Raw genomic sequence first — 16,368 nt, 5'->3', positions numbered from 1 at the left:
AAACTGAACGATTTCTGGAAGATTTGAACTTTTTCAATCTTTCCTTTTCTTCTGAATTTCAAGTAAAATGTACAGATAAGCCACATTCATCTTTTATTAAAGTGTTGTTCAACTAACTACGTTTAAACTACTCATTCGTGGCTTTCCCAGCAAGGAAGCGGGTGTTCAAAACACGATAACGTATTGCCTCCTGCTCGAGTAGTAAACCACACGGAAGTATCGATATCTCCTGCAATGCAATTACAAAATAGTTGAACTTTGTCGCCTTACTATACAGTGGCACAAAACAAAGTACTTACGTGTAAAATGGTAGAATGTAGCTGTATGTATTGAAGGTCGGGTAGTTCACAGTCCAGGTGTAATAGCTGCCGAAGGTGTATCTTGGCAAAATGGCGATGGCTCTGGTGGAACACACGTACGTGCACGCGTAATGCATGACGAGTTTGGACGCGAGATCGCCATAGTAAGTTTCGAACTCCGTCATCACTGTAGTGCATCTTTCCTGGAGAAGTTGTTCGTAGCATTCCAACATTGATGTGGCCTCCGCCGGTAGGGTTTCGCCGTGGAACATCTTCAACATGGCCTCATAACACTTCAGGTTGTTGGATTTGAACTGTAAACAAAACAAAAAGGCTGTCAGTGAAACTGGGACACAGGCGGTAATTTCAGATGTGCCATATTTTTGTATTTAGGCCTCTATCTCAAACTCATGGAACGCCTCTGCAAAGTTTTAAGAATACATTCGGGCGCTTCGAAAATCAGTAGGATGATATAAACTTGTTACCAAAACTTAATAAGCTTGGAAACCAAATGATCAGAAAATTTGGAAGCAAATCGAATTTCAGTAGTTATGCGGCTTATTAAAACAAAAATACAAACCCCAGCGCTTTTAATCTCCAGCGCATCTTTCATCTCTTTTACGTAATCATCCACCCTGATCTTATAAGCTTCAATGGCAGCCGTGCGATCATCCAGACACTTCTGGTACCTAGCCTTGTACTCCTCAAGGTAGGTGGTCAGGCTTTCCTTGTATGCTGTCAGGGTCTCTTCGAACGTGTTTGTGCATTCAACGATCGAGGCAGCGAGCCTGTTCCTGTACTCGGCGATGTCGGCTTCCATCTGTGCCAGTTTTTCAGCTCGCATTTGTTCGATGTAGGCTTGTTGCTCCGGGGTCAAGTCCAAACTGTTGTTCCTGGGGTTGGGCAAAGTGGATTAATTAATTACATGTGCATTTATCAATAGACTCTATCAATTTCTTGCCTGAACAGATAAAGTCTTCAATTTCCGTTACTTCGCCACATTTTGCAAATATTATTTTATCCAAACAAACTTGATGCGTAAGGGTGGAAAATTCGCTTAGAATTTACCTGACTTGGTAGACGGCGGTGTAATAACGGACGTAGAAGTCCATGCGCTCGGTGACAACCTGTCTGTAGATTTCCAAATACTCGTTGTAGTAAGTTTCCCATTTTTCCTTCCAGGCAGTGAAAAGTGTTCTGTAGGAATCCACATATTCCTGGCACTTTTTAATAAAGTCGTCTCCGATGTTTTCTACAGGTGGATTCACAGCATCTGGAACAGGGACAAGAAACATTCATAAAATTGCATTAAATGTGAATTGAGCGGATTGGAATGGCAAGTTTTTTAATACATACCCACGTCACATTCCTGCAGACCTCTGTATATCACTTTGCGCCAGGTGAGGCTCGACTTAGGGAAGGAATATGACAAAGTGGTGTAAGTGATTCTGTACGTCCACCACTTTCCAAGTCGGCTCCTGCATCGGATTTAATGCATTATTCGAGTGGAACGAACGGGACAGATAACAAGATAACAGTGTTTTGGATATTGGAAACACTGTTAAAGGTACCAACAAACATATTTCTAAACATTTCTTGATCATGAACAGTAAACTGTTGGATGTACACAATAAATAACTTGTAAAGGAATGTGAATTTTGTACATGAAAATTACTACTCTTTGCCAATATGTAAGCAACGTGTGGTAATTTAAATGGCATACATTTACCTTCAATTGGACGTTGAACTACGTGTTAGGTTTTATCTTTTACCTGGAGTCAAGGAAGTACTGCTTGTAGTAGTAATAGCATCCGTTACACAGGTAGCAACGGTTAGCACAGGAATAGTAAGTAATCAGTTGGTCTTTGCAAGTGGTCAGTTGCTCCATGTACTTGGCTTTGAGTTCATCAATCTTGGCCATTTCGCTCGCGTTGTAAGCGTCGACCAGGGCATTGACCTTTTCCAGCTCCCAGCTGCTACTGCCTGTGTGTTTCGAAATACATATAGTGGTAAGCTTGGGTATCTGCGAATTAGGATTCTTATATGGTTAAAATAAACAAAGGTATATTTTTTTAACACGTTGCGCCTCTCTGTGGTAATTATATACAGTAGAGAACAGCAACAGTAAATTAATATCTTTTGTGTAAAAAAGAAGGTGTACATGTTACAAAAACAGAAAACAAAATGTTATACCATGCACACGGTACAGAAGATTGCGGTAGTAAGCGGTCTTCGAGGCAAGGATGTCTGTGTGATATTTGACGTATTTTGCAATCCAGGACTCGATATAGGCCGTGAGGTCCACGCAGTACTTGCTGATGTTTTCCTTGCGGGTGTTAAGACAATTTTCGGCGCTGTGACAAGACAACTTGTGCATGTTATATGGGCAAAACATTATATTTAGGACATTATAGGAGCTATCGGAGGAAAATATGCTACCATTAAAAAGCAAAAACAAAGTAAAAATGTATGTTATTTTATCAAAATTGTTACGTGTGTTGCAAGACCACACTCTGCCAAAGTCGGCAAACAGAAAAATTAAAATCCTTGACGGTTTAAACTCCGCAATCAGAACTAACAAAATTCTTGTTGACCTGAAACTCACTTTTTACACAGCTTCGCTTGGTACTCGGCGATATACTCAAGCTTGTTGGCAACGATTTCGTTGTAGCGAGTAAGGACGGATGCCCGGTAGGCGTCAAGCCTTTCGATGTATTGTCTGATCGCTTCATCCCGGGCCTCCTCAAGCTCTTGTTTCCGTGCATCGGTTGTCGCCACCCTAACCGTTACAAAACCCCATAAAATAAACCTTGGAACTCAATAGTTAAAGAAAGTGTAATGAGGGCTTACGCGATGAGGTAGGCGTAGTACCGGGTGATGGAATTCAGGTAGTATGTGCGGTAGCGGGCGTGAAGGTTGTCCACGGTTGCCATAAATGCATCCCTGCGATTAATCATCTCTTGGGCGATCTTCATCAGTTGCTCCTTGAGAAGGTTTTCAATCTCGGTTTTGACATCAGCCACTTCCTTCTCTGCACAAAATAAATGCCGAAAGTTTTCGGGTTTAAACAAATAATAATGTCACAATGAAAAATAATAGCCACCTTCCCAGCCTGCAGTTCCGCATGTTTCACCGGGATAGACCTTCAGGATGGGCGAGTAATAGTTGGTGGTGGTCCAGACGTTCAGGTAGTACACCGTGTATGCGTAGCTGCTGCTTTGAGGGTAAACAGTGTAACCATACCGGTAAAAGTATTGTTGGTAGAAATTGGCGTTGACTGCCTGTAAAATAGGAACAAATTCATTTTCAACGTAAAAAAATAGTTAAAATGAAAGTAGAAAGCAAAGTTTCTTACCGCGAAGCAGGCGAAGAACAGCAGCAGAATTTTCATCTTCGGAAATGTTGCGATTTCTTCTCCGTTGCAGATGATTCGATGATAGGCACTGAAATTGCGGACAATATATAGACTTGGGAGAGGATGCTGTAAGGGTTCTTAATGCCATCACGTCCGTTCAATGTCGCGGAAGCGGAGGCGTAAAGGATACCTTAACATAACGGCGGTTAACTTTGAGTGAAGCCTTGTGCACACTCGTCGTGTTGGAATCGCAAGAGAAGTGGAACTTAATGTTGATTACGCACAAGGCTCAGGTAATTGTTTTTAATAGGCGACAGTTTCAAGCATTTCATTCTCAGAATTTCAAACATTTCTCCAGACAAACTCAAAAAATGATTCTAAAATTATCGTGGTGCGTAAACTGAGGTTTTAAAATTAAAAGCACCGTTTTTTCATGAAAAATATACTTGTCAATGTTCACAGGTTGTCAAGCGAAACACATTAATCATCTCGTCAAGGAGCCGGGTGTGGTGACGAAATGCGCACGAACGCTGTCGCTTGTTGTTAGATGTAGAACACTTGCGTCCCATTGGATGACTCCAACAGACAGGTGAGAGCATTCTAGAGTGTGTACTCATCGCATTCATCCGGTTTCGCGTGTCACTTGACGTCTGTGCATTAACAACAGTCTGCACTTGGCGGCGATGTACTGCGCATCAACAGGTGACTGACGTCAATGATTCCGGAGCGGTTTTGGCAGAAATGTTTCGGAGGTTGCATGGATATTACAAAATCTGATGTGCAATTTTCCTTCGGTAATTAAGTTTTTTGCCAAATACACATATTCCTAAAAAATACACATATTCCTAAAAATTTTGTGGTGACTAACGCGACGTGTTGCCTGGCGATAAATGTACTTTTTCCTTGGCGTTGGAGTCATCGGATACTGTGGTTCTATTATGTGTCATGTCACTGTATTTTGCACTACATTTTGCACATTTATCCATATTCAAAATTAAAATACAAAAACTCAAATTGCCTTTTATTTTTAATTGTATTCGCAAGGTGATATTATATATCACCATGTAATCGTGCTTTTACTGCACTTTTAAACAACTATCCTGTGGGATTTAGTACAGAGATCCCACGACTTTTTACAATTTTTTCACGCAGAGGCCTTCGAGGTGCTAGCAGACGAACAAGTGTTTAAAACACGTAAGTTAGTTTTCATAACGCAATACCATGCGACAAATATTGCTGTATGGATAGAGTCTGCAACATGCTTTTCTACCTGTATGTGCCACCCTCAAATTATGGCCTTTATCGCAGGTCGTAGTATATATATATTGACAATTCTTGCTTTTTGTGGCTGAAACTAGAGACATGCCAGCAAAGATTAACTCAAGCTGACCTTCCCCTGAAATCATTGCCCACACGAAAATTCTTTGTCATAAAACCGAACAACTTTATTCGTTAAATTTGTCGCCAGGTGGCGAAGGGGAGCTAGTTGTCATGAGCAGTACGACGCTAGCAAACAAGCTTGCTGCAGTAAACTAAACACTAAATAAGCCGCGACAGTCGCGGCGCCGGACAGCGCAACCAGTGTCTGAAATATGGCTGTAAATTATAGTGACGCAAGATCGCTGTTCAGTTAAATGCTAATATATTAGTATTAAAACGCAGTGTCGCAGCCTTGCATTCGACACTCACAGTGACGTACGTCGCAAGGGGGCGCCATAAACACCTAAATAGAAGCTGCACCGCGTGATGTCACAATGTTAATTCCCGCGGTGCGTAGGTAAGCCACTGGAAAACAATTCGATTGCGAATATATAAAGATTTGCTCTTGGCGCAGATGAAGGTCATAAATAGGCGCTAAGATGCCAAAACACTACGAAAGAAAACAAAGTTTATCAATGGAAAGTCTCTAAGATCGTGCATTGCCGCGCGTCCAACGCAAGGCAAAATGTACACGGGCGCGCGGGCAGCATATGAAGTCACAGTAGTTAGTGTTCAGGTTAAAAGTGCCGTTGTAATCGCAAAACAGGGAAACCCCGCTCGAGTGGCTCGAGAGGAGAACCCCCGCCGCACACAGCGAATAAATAAGCAACCTTTGCGATAAAAAACGCACAAAACGAGTAACGTGGAATACGGGCGATGAAAGGTACCGCCAAGTAAAAGACAGTGGCAACGCATCTGTAAACGGAGTAAAAAGACTTCGAGTTGGTCTTGGTCACCTTTGCCCCCCCATGTACCAGAAGACGAATTTGTCGTAATTCTTGTACGTCACAATTGCAACGAAGACAACGACGAGCGTCGAGAATATTCGTGTCTGTAAAAATAAATGAACAGCAGCTGGTAAACACATAGGTCGCCGGAAGCTTGCATCGCTATTTTAGATTACAAATAGGCGATTTTAGATATTTCGGATATCAGAGTTTAACACTGCCAACGTAAAACAAGCAAATCAAACTACTACGTTCATTTATCCATCGCTTGACAAAGGGAGACATTATTGCCATGGTAAAGTATAAACCCAATGTTAAATTTAAAAACTAATTGCCAACCCTCAGCAGTAAAAAAAGTTTACCGGCGATCGCATCAGAGGTGTGATGAGACCTGATATGGTAGAGACGAAGACGAGAACAACGGCAAGCACAGAAAGTAAGAGATTGATCGATTTGCCGAGAAGGGCGCGGGCATTGGCATTTTCCAGACCTTCCACAGCCACCATCTGCTGCTGTTGAAGTTCCATCCTTGCAAGACGCGTCTGACAGTTCTCGATCGTCTCCTAGCGACGAGAAGTTGGTTGTAGTTTTAAATGGGAATTTCGTTTTAAATTTGATGAGGCCGCGTAAAAACAATAGGATCACGTAATGTTCATTTTGACAAGTTTGATTGTTTTTAACTGCACAAGTTTCACACCATATTTGTTGAAATCCAGAAAAAAACCTTATAATATCAAGTCGCTTTTACGCGAAACATCGTCGTCAGAAAGGGGTAAAAAACAAAATATACCTGCATGTCCCTTTCACGTTCTCGTGCGTGATATTCAACCTTGTCCTCCATGCTCGTCAGCTCTTGCTTGAGGGATGAGATCTCGTGTTGGTGAAGTTCAGTGAGGTCGTTAAATTGCACTTCAAACCTTTAGTATCAAAACGAGAAAATGTTTTATTATGTTATCAGGGAACCGCGCGCCACTTTTGAATGCACAGAACTTCCACAACACCACATTTCATTGAACAAATAGCGAAAGAAGTTCGGTCTGCAGGTGTACGTAAAAAAATCACCAACCTGCGACGTTCCTCGCGTAACGCTTCAGTGAGGAAATTGACGTCATCGTGGGCCTGGCTTTTAAACATTGTGAAATCAGATTCCAACTGGCTACGCGACCGTTGAATCTCCTACAATAAATTCCAGCTGTATTATGTTGAATATGATCGGACTTCAAGCGTTGTACGTCACTGGACAACTTAGTCAACAGAACTTTTACTGGTCCTTACAATTTATTTATTGTTAGACCCTTATATTTAGGCTTCAGATCCCTTTTTTCCAATTTACCTCTGGCAGCCGTTGAAGAATAAATGTACTCCCATGTTTTACTAAATACTAATTTTACAAAATAGTTGTAAAATCAAAGAGAAGTTTTGAAATAAATACCCGAACAAAATTGTAATAAACTTAAAAACAAGGGTTTTGCTAAAAGATAACCGTTCACACCCTACTCGGCGTGCAGTGATGTTTCAAAATTTCTCGGTCAAGTCAAATTTATCCCCGGTTGGAAAGTTGGAAACCGTTGCCCTAATTAATCCGATCTAGATTAGGAGAAATGTTGTCACAATATCAACGCACCTCGATCTCCGACTGAAGGTTTAGTAATTGATTGGTGAGGTTATCCAATTGCAAACTCGACTTTATCAAGTTTACGTTTGTAGGGCTATCGGGACCCGATTGGAGGGAACGACGGCCGGCCTCTTCCGGGCCCACGGAAGGCCCAGCAAATTCCAGAAGCTCTGACGTGTAACTGACGTCATCCGCGCTTCCGGACCGCGTCGCATAGTCTGACAAAAAGAAAAATAATCGTGTATTTATGTTTGCTTTACAGGAAAATTAACCCCTATGTTCAACACACAAACAACAGAGACCAAAGTAATACCAACAAGTTTGTTACTATTTCTTTAATATCATTGTTTGCCTTCGTCAAAACCATATTTACCGTCGACATCATCGTCGGGTAGGCTATGGAGGTTGTCAGCGCTCCCGAACCTGTTCTTCAACCTCGAGGCGAAGTCCTTTGGTTTGGCGACAAAGGCACCGGCCGCATTTTGTGTTGCCTGAGTGTATGAACAAAATAAAGTGAATACTTTTTTCAACAGAACCCCGATACTATTTCACAAACTCGCTTTGAAACTTTATTCTTGCACAATTTCATTCAAATGCCGAACGACAAACTTGTGGGGACGAAATTCAGCCTCTACTGCTTTTCCAATCAGCGAGAACTAAAATGAAGTCACCTGTTTGACGCTGCCAACCATTCCACCCGATATTTCCCTCAGGTTTGCTCCAACATCTCTCAGGGGATTTCGACCTTGGCGACCTCCGCCATTTTCCTGTAGCTCCCTCAAGCGGCGGTGGTAAGTCTCAAGCTTCTTTTGCAGCTGCAACAAGATACAAGGCCTTCAAAATACGTGCATTAACAACAACGTTTGAGATCCGTTTTTTACAACCCCGCCGGGGTCCCGCTTATATTAACGTTATCGAAAAGCGATCGCCGCCATCGATTGGAATATGACCGTCAAGGAATCGATTGCTTGCCTTTTAATAACGCTCAGGGCCTGAAAATTTATATTACCGCCAGGTAAGACCAGAACCCATTACCCATGACTGAAAATGGTTACATTCTAAAAAAAAAATTCAGATACATTTACTTAATCTGCAATGAAGGATCGAAAAAGAATATGCAACTTGACGTGAACTGTGATAACGGACATTGACATACAGCGCTTACAGCTTTTATGCTGGCGGTTACAATGCTAACAGCTTAAAACGCTGTTTTTTCAGATACAAACGGAGTAGCACGCTGAGCATTTTTGGTAAATTATTTATTGCTGCTTTTCGTAGGCAGCGGCTAATCAGGCAAATTTACAATATGCTTGTCTGATCAGCAAGTATTATCAGTGGGCTGATCAGGTGGCACATAGTCGGTATTCGCCTTTTGACTTTACGCGCAAGCCCATAGAGCGTCCGTTGCACGGAAGTGGCAAATCGCCTTGCGTTCGCGTTGCCTTTGTTGTGTTCACCTTACATTGCCAATAACATGAAAATGTGACTGTTTTTTGATCATTAACCACTTGATTTTGTGCCCACTCGCCTTTTCTAAACCCACAGCCAGGTTTTCTCGTGATCCCGTAAACATTTTTCACTGGTTCGCGTAACAGGTAGCATTTCAAGCACCGTGCAAAAAAGTTGGAGAAAGTGTAAAAAAATACCACAGGAATCAGCCTGTACAGGTCGGTGACCGGCGGATCTGTCTTTACGAATCAATATATTATCTCAGAAGTATAATACACTCAAATCATTTCAGCGTTTTGCGACCAACATCACACCATATACATGCCCTGATCAGTTTAACTCCGACTGTCCAGGATTTCTCACGGGCAAACGACACTTTCCTACAGCAATATCAAACCTACATACCAAGCGCTTTGTAGTTTGAGATCTCAGACTTTGTCTCCTGTCGTTCTGATTCTGTCCCGAACCAGAAGTCATCGTTTCATCCGAAAGCTTCTAGCGGCGTTGTGGCGTTCGCCTGTGCAAACCCAAATGCTGCCTTGGTCTCACGCGCCTAAACTAGGGTTGATGTCGGGACATAAAACGGTGTGTTCTTGTAACGCTTAACGTTGAGTGCCCAATGAAGGCGCAAATCGATGACTGAGGTTTATAATTAGAACGCCACAGTGCAGTCGAGGCCTATTCGCTGCTCGTTGCGCACTGTTGGTTGCGTTAACCGGCGCTCTTTAAGGGTTGATCACAGGGTCAGTATGCTTCTTTATTGCCTGCCTTGAATGCTCTCTAGGAGGTAAGCGTTACGAAAGGATAACAAGGCTGAACATCGTGGTTTACACACTTACAGTTCTGAATTACATTTGATAAATTGCAAACGTAGTTTTCATTTCCGTTCAAAAACTTACAAAACTAAATGACGCGAGACTATACTGCAGAAAAACGCAAACGCTCAATTAACATTATACCATCAAACAATTAACACACTAAATCTTTCCAATACGCAGTACACGTCTAAACGCTTACACGGGCCGCTTTAACCTTTGTTATACTGCCTTAACGAACCTTCAGTCATCCATTGCATACCGACAATCCCCAGATGAACATCTGACGTAGCCTACTTTCTTCCTCTGTATGATACACGCCTTAATTGAGTGACTAACTAGACCCATCGTAATTAACAACTTTCATCGAGGCATCAAGCCGCAGAACGCGACAGCAAATCTCATTCCCGTGCGATATTTAATCGCTTTGCGACAGACCCACGGCCTTTTGCTTGACGTTCACGTAGGAGCAGCTGAAGGGGAGATTATGGTGTTAAATCAAATTGGCCGTATGTGCTTGGATCTTTTACCAGGAAATAAGATCAATATTCTTCCTAGCCTTGCGGTAAGGGTTACGCGGGAATTTTTCGAAAAGTATAACCTCACAAAAATATTGTTGTTATTTACGGTGAGCGCGCGAACCAGTCCAGCGGAAATTTTAAGCCTAGTAATGCACATAGGCCAGCTAAGCCTAAGTAGAATGCCTAAGCCCCGTCCTGGGCTCACCGCCGACCTAATCAAGGAAAAAATCACAAACAACGCCACAAAGCGAAAAGTGTTTGTCAAGACACTCCAAAACATCTCGTTACAAAAAAGAGCAGCAGATTCGAAAGAGGATAGATGAACGTCTTGGGTATAATGCTCTGCACTAATATTCAACGTACCTGTGATATAGTGGCGTTCGACTTTTGGTTCTTCTTTTCAAAAACGGTTTTAATACGACCGGCCTGCTGCTTGTCAGCGTTGTTTGCCAACTTGAGGTAGTCAGCTACATTTTCGTCTTTCGTGGCTTGTTCGAGTTTCAGAGCTTCACTGCAAGGAGAAATGGAAAGGTTGTTTGCTGCGAAATCTATATTAAGTGAGGTTGCATTGGGCGACGGATGCTAGCCAGAGAGTTAGTGCATGACAAAAAAACAAATTATTCTATTCCAATAGGGACATGTTTAAACCACGATCAAAATAAGTTAGCCAATCGTTACACACAAGTCTCCTCTAAGTGCTTGCAACATTTATCGTACGTGCGCTTTATTTGCTTGTGCCCGTTAGCGCAAGTTGTCGGGCTTTGTTAAAACAAGCTATGTGCTGGTACAGTAGTTCCCTTGCAGGTAAACACCGAAACACGGAAGGCAATAAAACGTAGCTCAAGGACGTTTGCTTCCTTACACCAAAATCTCTACGTGCCAAACTCGGCTTCGATTGACGTCACATTTGTTTACACTGGGTCAACACTTTCAGGAAAAGAGCGATGTTTTAAGAACTGGGGTTACTTCGGTTCGCAAGGTTTTGTCGACTGTGCGAGAAGCGAAACCAAATGGATTGTTTCATGTGGGCGTAGATCGTACATGAGATGCGATTCTCGGGTCGGTTCATATCAGGACCATTTCCCTGTGGTGTTACTAACTGTCGACTTCTCCAACTGCTTTGAAGAATCTTACAGGTATTTGTGACACCAGGAAGACGTATAGAAAAACAACGAGCACTGAATTATCAAAACCGAAATTATTGATCCTGAGAAATACCATGATGGAATTTGGGCGATGTCGATGTGTGAGCCAAACTAAGAATGCGACTGAATAAAACATAAGAACAAAATCTACCAAACGCAATAAATTGCACCAGATAGTTTACCGCGGTACAAACAAAACCATCCCCAAATTACACACAAACCCCGCGGAAAAGTTTCGATCTAACAATTTCACCACATCAATAAGTTGGCCAGCATGTTAGTTTCGTGCACGCCCGTCGTCAATACAAAAAGGTCCCACATAAACAAACGGTGACAAACAACCCATCGAAAATCGCGCCACTGCTGTCATGCGGCAATCAACATGGGTATCAATCACTGCACGTAGAGTTAAGTCGGAAACCCTCGGTAGCCCACCAGGCATATTGCCAATTGCGCAACGCAAAACAGTTCAACGCGGGGTTGGAAAACAACACGCTTACGCATTTGGCAAACAAATGTTGTTCGATAACACAAAATCGTTTTTAATGAATGCGCACCGTAAAATAGTTCATATTAACCGAGTTTTAAGGAAAAATCAACGGCTCATACTTTTTCAAAAAGCGCAGCAACGCTAAACTAGACTACTAGACTTGCGTTTTTCCGAAAAAAAATTTTAGTCAACCTCAACAAGAACTATTTAAAAATGTTTGCCAGCACACGTGAGATTGATTGTATTACTTGAATGATCAAACTCATATCGATCTCGCTTACCTTATCTTGAGTATTTTCTGTTGAAGATGGTCGAGTTCAACTGAAGTACGATTTCTCTGGTGTTCAGAGGCCGGGGATCCGTCCACCACATCATACGACGCCACACTGTGATTTGCGCTCCCATTTTCAATGCCTGCGAAATACGCCGTTAGGCTCTGGTCTGACACGTTGCGATTTCGCATGCCAAACGTCACAGTCACAAGCCTGACTGTGTCAGGCCCCACGGAAAAAACACCTGGCAACAACTGCTATTCGGCGGTATTTTCTTATATTACAGAACGAAACTTCTGCGGCCTCGTCGTATCGTTGCTATAAGTGGTAACACTCCGGCATTGTACACAAAAGAAACAGGGTTTCATTGTGTGTAATCCACTTATGCGACGTCTGGCGCAACTACACTACGTGCTAAGAGCTTCATTTACAAGTTTACTTACCCGACATAAACGTAGGCGCTGTGACTGGTTGCACCATTGGTTCGAGAAGTAAGGTCCCGGCTGGGGTGGATGATCGATTCTCGTTGCTTCCGGCCTGAAATCAAGGATTTAGATGAGATCATGAATTCTTTTGCCAATTCTAGCTCTTTCGCGAACATAACTTTGCGTAAACTAACCTGTGGCTATATTTAAATCAAAGATAAACCAATCGTATTTACCAGGCACTGACCGAAAGTAAGCGCGCAATTTCAAAGCTTTGCCTTTCACTGGACTGCCCATAGATTTGTTGAACACCTTTACACGACTGACACAGAATTCACACAGAAAAGGTTTCAGTTCGGATAGTTAGCCTGCTCTTTCCTGCCGTGTTTAAGACAAATGATACCAACACTGGCAACTAAACGCGGAAACGGTCATCAATCAAACGATGTTAGCTCACAGAACTCGCATAAATGCACCTGAAGCCAGCTAACGGAGGTTGTAAGCTTGAAATACCTCAGTGCGTAAGCTCAAAAAAGACTGATAAAACCGTGCCGAAGGGCAGGTATTAGTTCCACAAAGTCACGAACTACGAATCTCGGGTTCTTTTCAACACAAAATTCCTTACGGGTGGCTCAGACGGCGACGTCCTCATACAACCGCTATCGTGTGTTCATAGTCTGAAACTGGTCACAAAACCAACACGAAATATCGCGCATAATTCAGCCAATGAAGGCTGCTATTACATGCAACAACGCTTCTCCAGCATAGCAATTATGCACTCTACTGAAACCTAATATTTACGTCTTAGTGGCGGTGACATGTAGGGCCAGCTTTATTATATGGTTTCAGTACAACAGCCCAACTGACCATATACTTCCATTGGAACTCAGCGTCGGCGGCAACGTGGCCCTTGGCAACGTTCGCCTTTTTGGTCGCGGGGCCCGAAGAGGTTTTGAGAAACTTCGCCAAAGACGGAAGTTGGCCAAATTCGAAAGGATGACCTTTAGCGTCGGGATATTGCAACCCGTCGTGCTTGTCGTCAATTGGACTGGGTGTTTGGTCGCTGTTGTCACCAGGCTGCGTTAGGACAATGGATGGGGGTGGGGACGCAAAAAGACGCTTCTTCCACGGCATTTTGCTCGATGGCGAGCGGTGCATCTTTGCCTGATCCTGGTAATTTTCCAGCGACTTGGAACGCACGACAGCTTCTTTAACTGGCGGACAGTCCTCTGGTCGGGACGACGTCTTTTTGGGAGAGGGGTTTGGGCTCTGGGGCGCCGATTTCCAGCAATCCGGGTCACCACGCGCTTCATCGGAGGGCGAGAGTTTGCCGGAAAAGAACATGCCGCGACGGGTAGGGGTCGGACTTCGTCGTCGGAACAGCGACACCGCGCGGGGAACGATGGATAGGGAGGCGCTTTTTGAAGATTTGAAAATGTCTTTGTGGGAGCTGTGCTTGCGCGCAAAGTCCTCAAATGATTCCCCGCTGCCATCCTCTACAGTGCCACTGTCTTCACTATCCACGTCACTCCATGCTGATTCATCGGTCGCAGACGCGTCGTGGTTAGTCACGTCCGGCGGCGCTCGAGCCGAGGTGTTGTTACTGCCGGTGGCTCTGGTAAGAGTCTTTTCACTATCAGATGAGTCCGCGGCCGTTTCTTGATGATTGGCAACTGCGACGGAGCATCTTGTGTCCATTTTAACCGGGTTTTGATTTTACGAATCCAGTTATGACATCAGTTGCAGTTTCGTTGTTACGGAGGGCGACTCCAACACGCCGGATACGCCCAACTTACCTAACCCTTTAGTAAGTCCTACGTCTTGGATTTACGCCTGATTAAAAGGCGGAAACTTATTGTTACGTTTAGTTACGAAGCAATGAGTGTTTGGGTAAACAACGCAAAGTGGTAACAACCACATTAGGCTTCTGACAGCTACTGTTTGCTCGTATCTGGATTCTTGGAAACAGTATATATTGTTTAGAAAACCAAATGCTTCTGCCTGCAGGAAACTGCTTTCGTCAACCAGCAACTGCTCCAGTTCCTGTGTCTATAGAGTTCGACACGCACGCGCGTGATAGTGGTCATTGCCGTGATGTGCCACTTTCTTTCTAATGCCTTTACATAGATTGACATATATACATTGCAAAGCGTACATCCCGACTCTAATGAATATTTTGATATGACTTCTGTCGCATACCGCTGTACACACCCAGAAAAGCAGGAAATCCATAAAGGCGCAGCGAGCTATATCTTTGACACACAAATTTGCGGCTAACCGACTCTGCTGAAACTACTGACATACGTCGGGATGGATGGCAACACTCAAGCGATTAACTTCCTTCAGCAAGAGCTGGGTGGTAGTTCACGTTGATACGACTGGAAGTCTGCCTACCACACATGTCTGCCTAATCACGCAACGCAGCTATGTTTGTACGATCCACAAAATAAATACTTGCATAAACTATAGAGCGCGTGGGCGTGGTCTTTGTTTCAGTGCAAAATACCACGAACCTACGTATAACCATCATATTCCAATGAACACGCCTGCAGCTCCAGTCTTGCATATGTCAGAGGTACGTCATGCGCGGTCCAGAACCTTAGCGCAGAAAAGCCAGTTTGGTATTACCACCCCGTGCGCGACATGACGTGACTTCGCGTCACCACTGAACTATAAAACGCGACCTGTGCTCAATAATGAGGGAATGCATCAGTCTTTTGCCTTTCATGTTGGTTATGGAATAACAGTAGCTGACGCGATACCACAATGCAACCTGTGACATCTGCAACTGTCGCACGCCCACCACCTGCACGTCACAACAACCCCTGTACTGCAATCAACAGTCGATAACAAGCTAGGCAAGGGCTGCATTATAACGGGACAGTGGTATTTCTTTGAGAAGTAAATTTCCCAATCGATAAACCGTCTCGCGGTGAAGCAACTCGGCCCCAACGAGAAACGCATTTCCAAATGATCGACCAAAGGCTTCAATAATCCCAGTTCGTTTACCAGGTTAACCTCTCGACCTGGTTGCGGACAGCGAAATTAAAACTACCGTAGTCGGCATAATACGACAGTAATAAGACGTCCGAGAAGACTGTGAGATCCTTATGACAACTTTATCGATTAAACTGGCACGATAACGAGCTGTTTTTGTGGATGTGATGGCCAAATGGAGAAGGTTGAATGTATTATGCATGTGCGGGGCCTACCAACTCCATTGATGAATAAACAGTAACAAGCACATTATCACTGTAGTTTTTCTACACAAAAAAGTAAATGCCAATTAAAGTAAAAACCGGATCCGTGCACAAATGTTGACTCAGAGCAAATGTCATATTCGTTTACATGTGAATTAGTAGTCAAGATTTTGGTTATCTGTTTGAAACTTATGTGACAGAAATCACTCAACATTAAGTGGTTAAAACGTTTAGTAACTTACAGCACAATCATCTGCAAAAAGAGATTTTCCATCACTGTGTAACCCATGAAAAGATGAATTAGAAGATGACCTAAAAAATTTGAAGATGACCAACTTTAGCCCAACAAATACAAAAATTTGTATTGCATCTTCAAAGAAGGACAAATCATTTAAAAGCAAAGTTACTTTGTTGCACTGTTGGACTATATGCGTTTTTTATTAAACTAAAATTTTTTGTAAAACATTTTAACATGAGCATGCACAAGTTAGGTATGAATTTTTATCCATTAAGTACATTCATTTACCTAGGCCTGGTGGTATATGAAACATCCAAGTTTGTAGGTCCTGCACTTC

At 43.1% G+C, this 16,368-nt stretch overlaps 2 protein-coding genes across 2 annotated transcripts; both read right to left on the bottom strand.

Moving 5' to 3' along the window:
• Positions 1–70: 70 nt before the first annotated feature.
• LOC145903884 (uncharacterized) lies at positions 71–3,743 on the bottom strand. Its single transcript, XM_082992069.1, has 11 exons — positions 3,655–3,743; positions 3,403–3,580; positions 3,150–3,330; positions 2,905–3,078; positions 2,493–2,653; positions 2,072–2,282; positions 1,656–1,777; positions 1,368–1,572; positions 880–1,192; positions 300–613; positions 71–229 (listed from the first exon to the last, which is right to left on the bottom strand). The coding sequence occupies exons 1-11, from the start codon at positions 3,688–3,690 to the stop codon at positions 166–168; spliced, it is 1,959 nt and encodes a 652-aa protein (XP_082848195.1). The 5' UTR covers positions 3,691–3,743; the 3' UTR covers positions 71–165.
• A 1,342-nt stretch (positions 3,744–5,085) lies between these two features.
• Positions 5,086–14,434, bottom strand: LOC145903882 (transmembrane and coiled-coil domain protein 3-like). The gene is made up of 11 exons (XM_082992067.1): positions 13,461–14,434; positions 12,612–12,705; positions 12,178–12,310; positions 10,625–10,772; positions 8,148–8,291; positions 7,850–7,967; positions 7,486–7,694; positions 6,928–7,037; positions 6,652–6,778; positions 6,224–6,424; positions 5,086–5,965 (listed from the first exon to the last, which is right to left on the bottom strand). Exons 1-11 carry the CDS (start codon positions 14,289–14,291, stop codon positions 5,867–5,869), a joined length of 2,214 nt encoding a protein of 737 aa, XP_082848193.1. The 5' UTR covers positions 14,292–14,434; the 3' UTR covers positions 5,086–5,866.
• Between the last annotated feature and the right edge of the window lie 1,934 nt (positions 14,435–16,368).

This window comes from Ascidia mentula, chromosome 5 (assembly GCF_947561715.1).
Source record: "Ascidia mentula chromosome 5, kaAscMent1.1, whole genome shotgun sequence".
In the NCBI taxonomy this organism is placed as follows: Eukaryota; Metazoa; Chordata; class Ascidiacea; order Phlebobranchia; family Ascidiidae; genus Ascidia; species Ascidia mentula.
This window is presented reverse-complemented; position numbering and strand designations above follow the sequence as displayed.

What these genes read in the sequence shown, in the direction of transcription:
- LOC145903882 (XM_082992067.1), bottom strand. Translation starts at nt 14,291, where the DNA reads ATGGACACAAGATGCTCCGTCGCAGTTGCCAATCATCAAGAAACGGCC. An exon ending in CGAACGCCACTATATCACAG is followed by an intron (nt 8,292 to 10,624) that starts GTACGTTGAATA and finishes ATCTTGTTGCAG; the next exon opens with CTGCAAAAGAAGCTTGAGAC. An exon ending in TGGTTGGCAGCGTCAAACAG is followed by an intron (nt 7,968 to 8,147) that starts GTGACTTCATTT and finishes TCATACACTCAG; the next exon opens with GCAACACAAAATGCGGCCGG.
- LOC145903884 (XM_082992069.1), bottom strand. Translation starts at nt 3,690, where the DNA reads ATGAAAATTCTGCTGCTGTTCTTCGCCTGCTTCGCG. An exon ending in CAAGCGAAGCTGTGTAAAAA is followed by an intron (nt 2,654 to 2,904) that starts GTGAGTTTCAGG and finishes GTCTTGTCACAG; the next exon opens with CGCCGAAAATTGTCTTAACA. An exon ending in CAGTACTTCCTTGACTCCAG is followed by an intron (nt 1,778 to 2,071) that starts GTAAAAGATAAA and finishes AATCCGATGCAG; the next exon opens with GAGCCGACTTGGAAAGTGGT.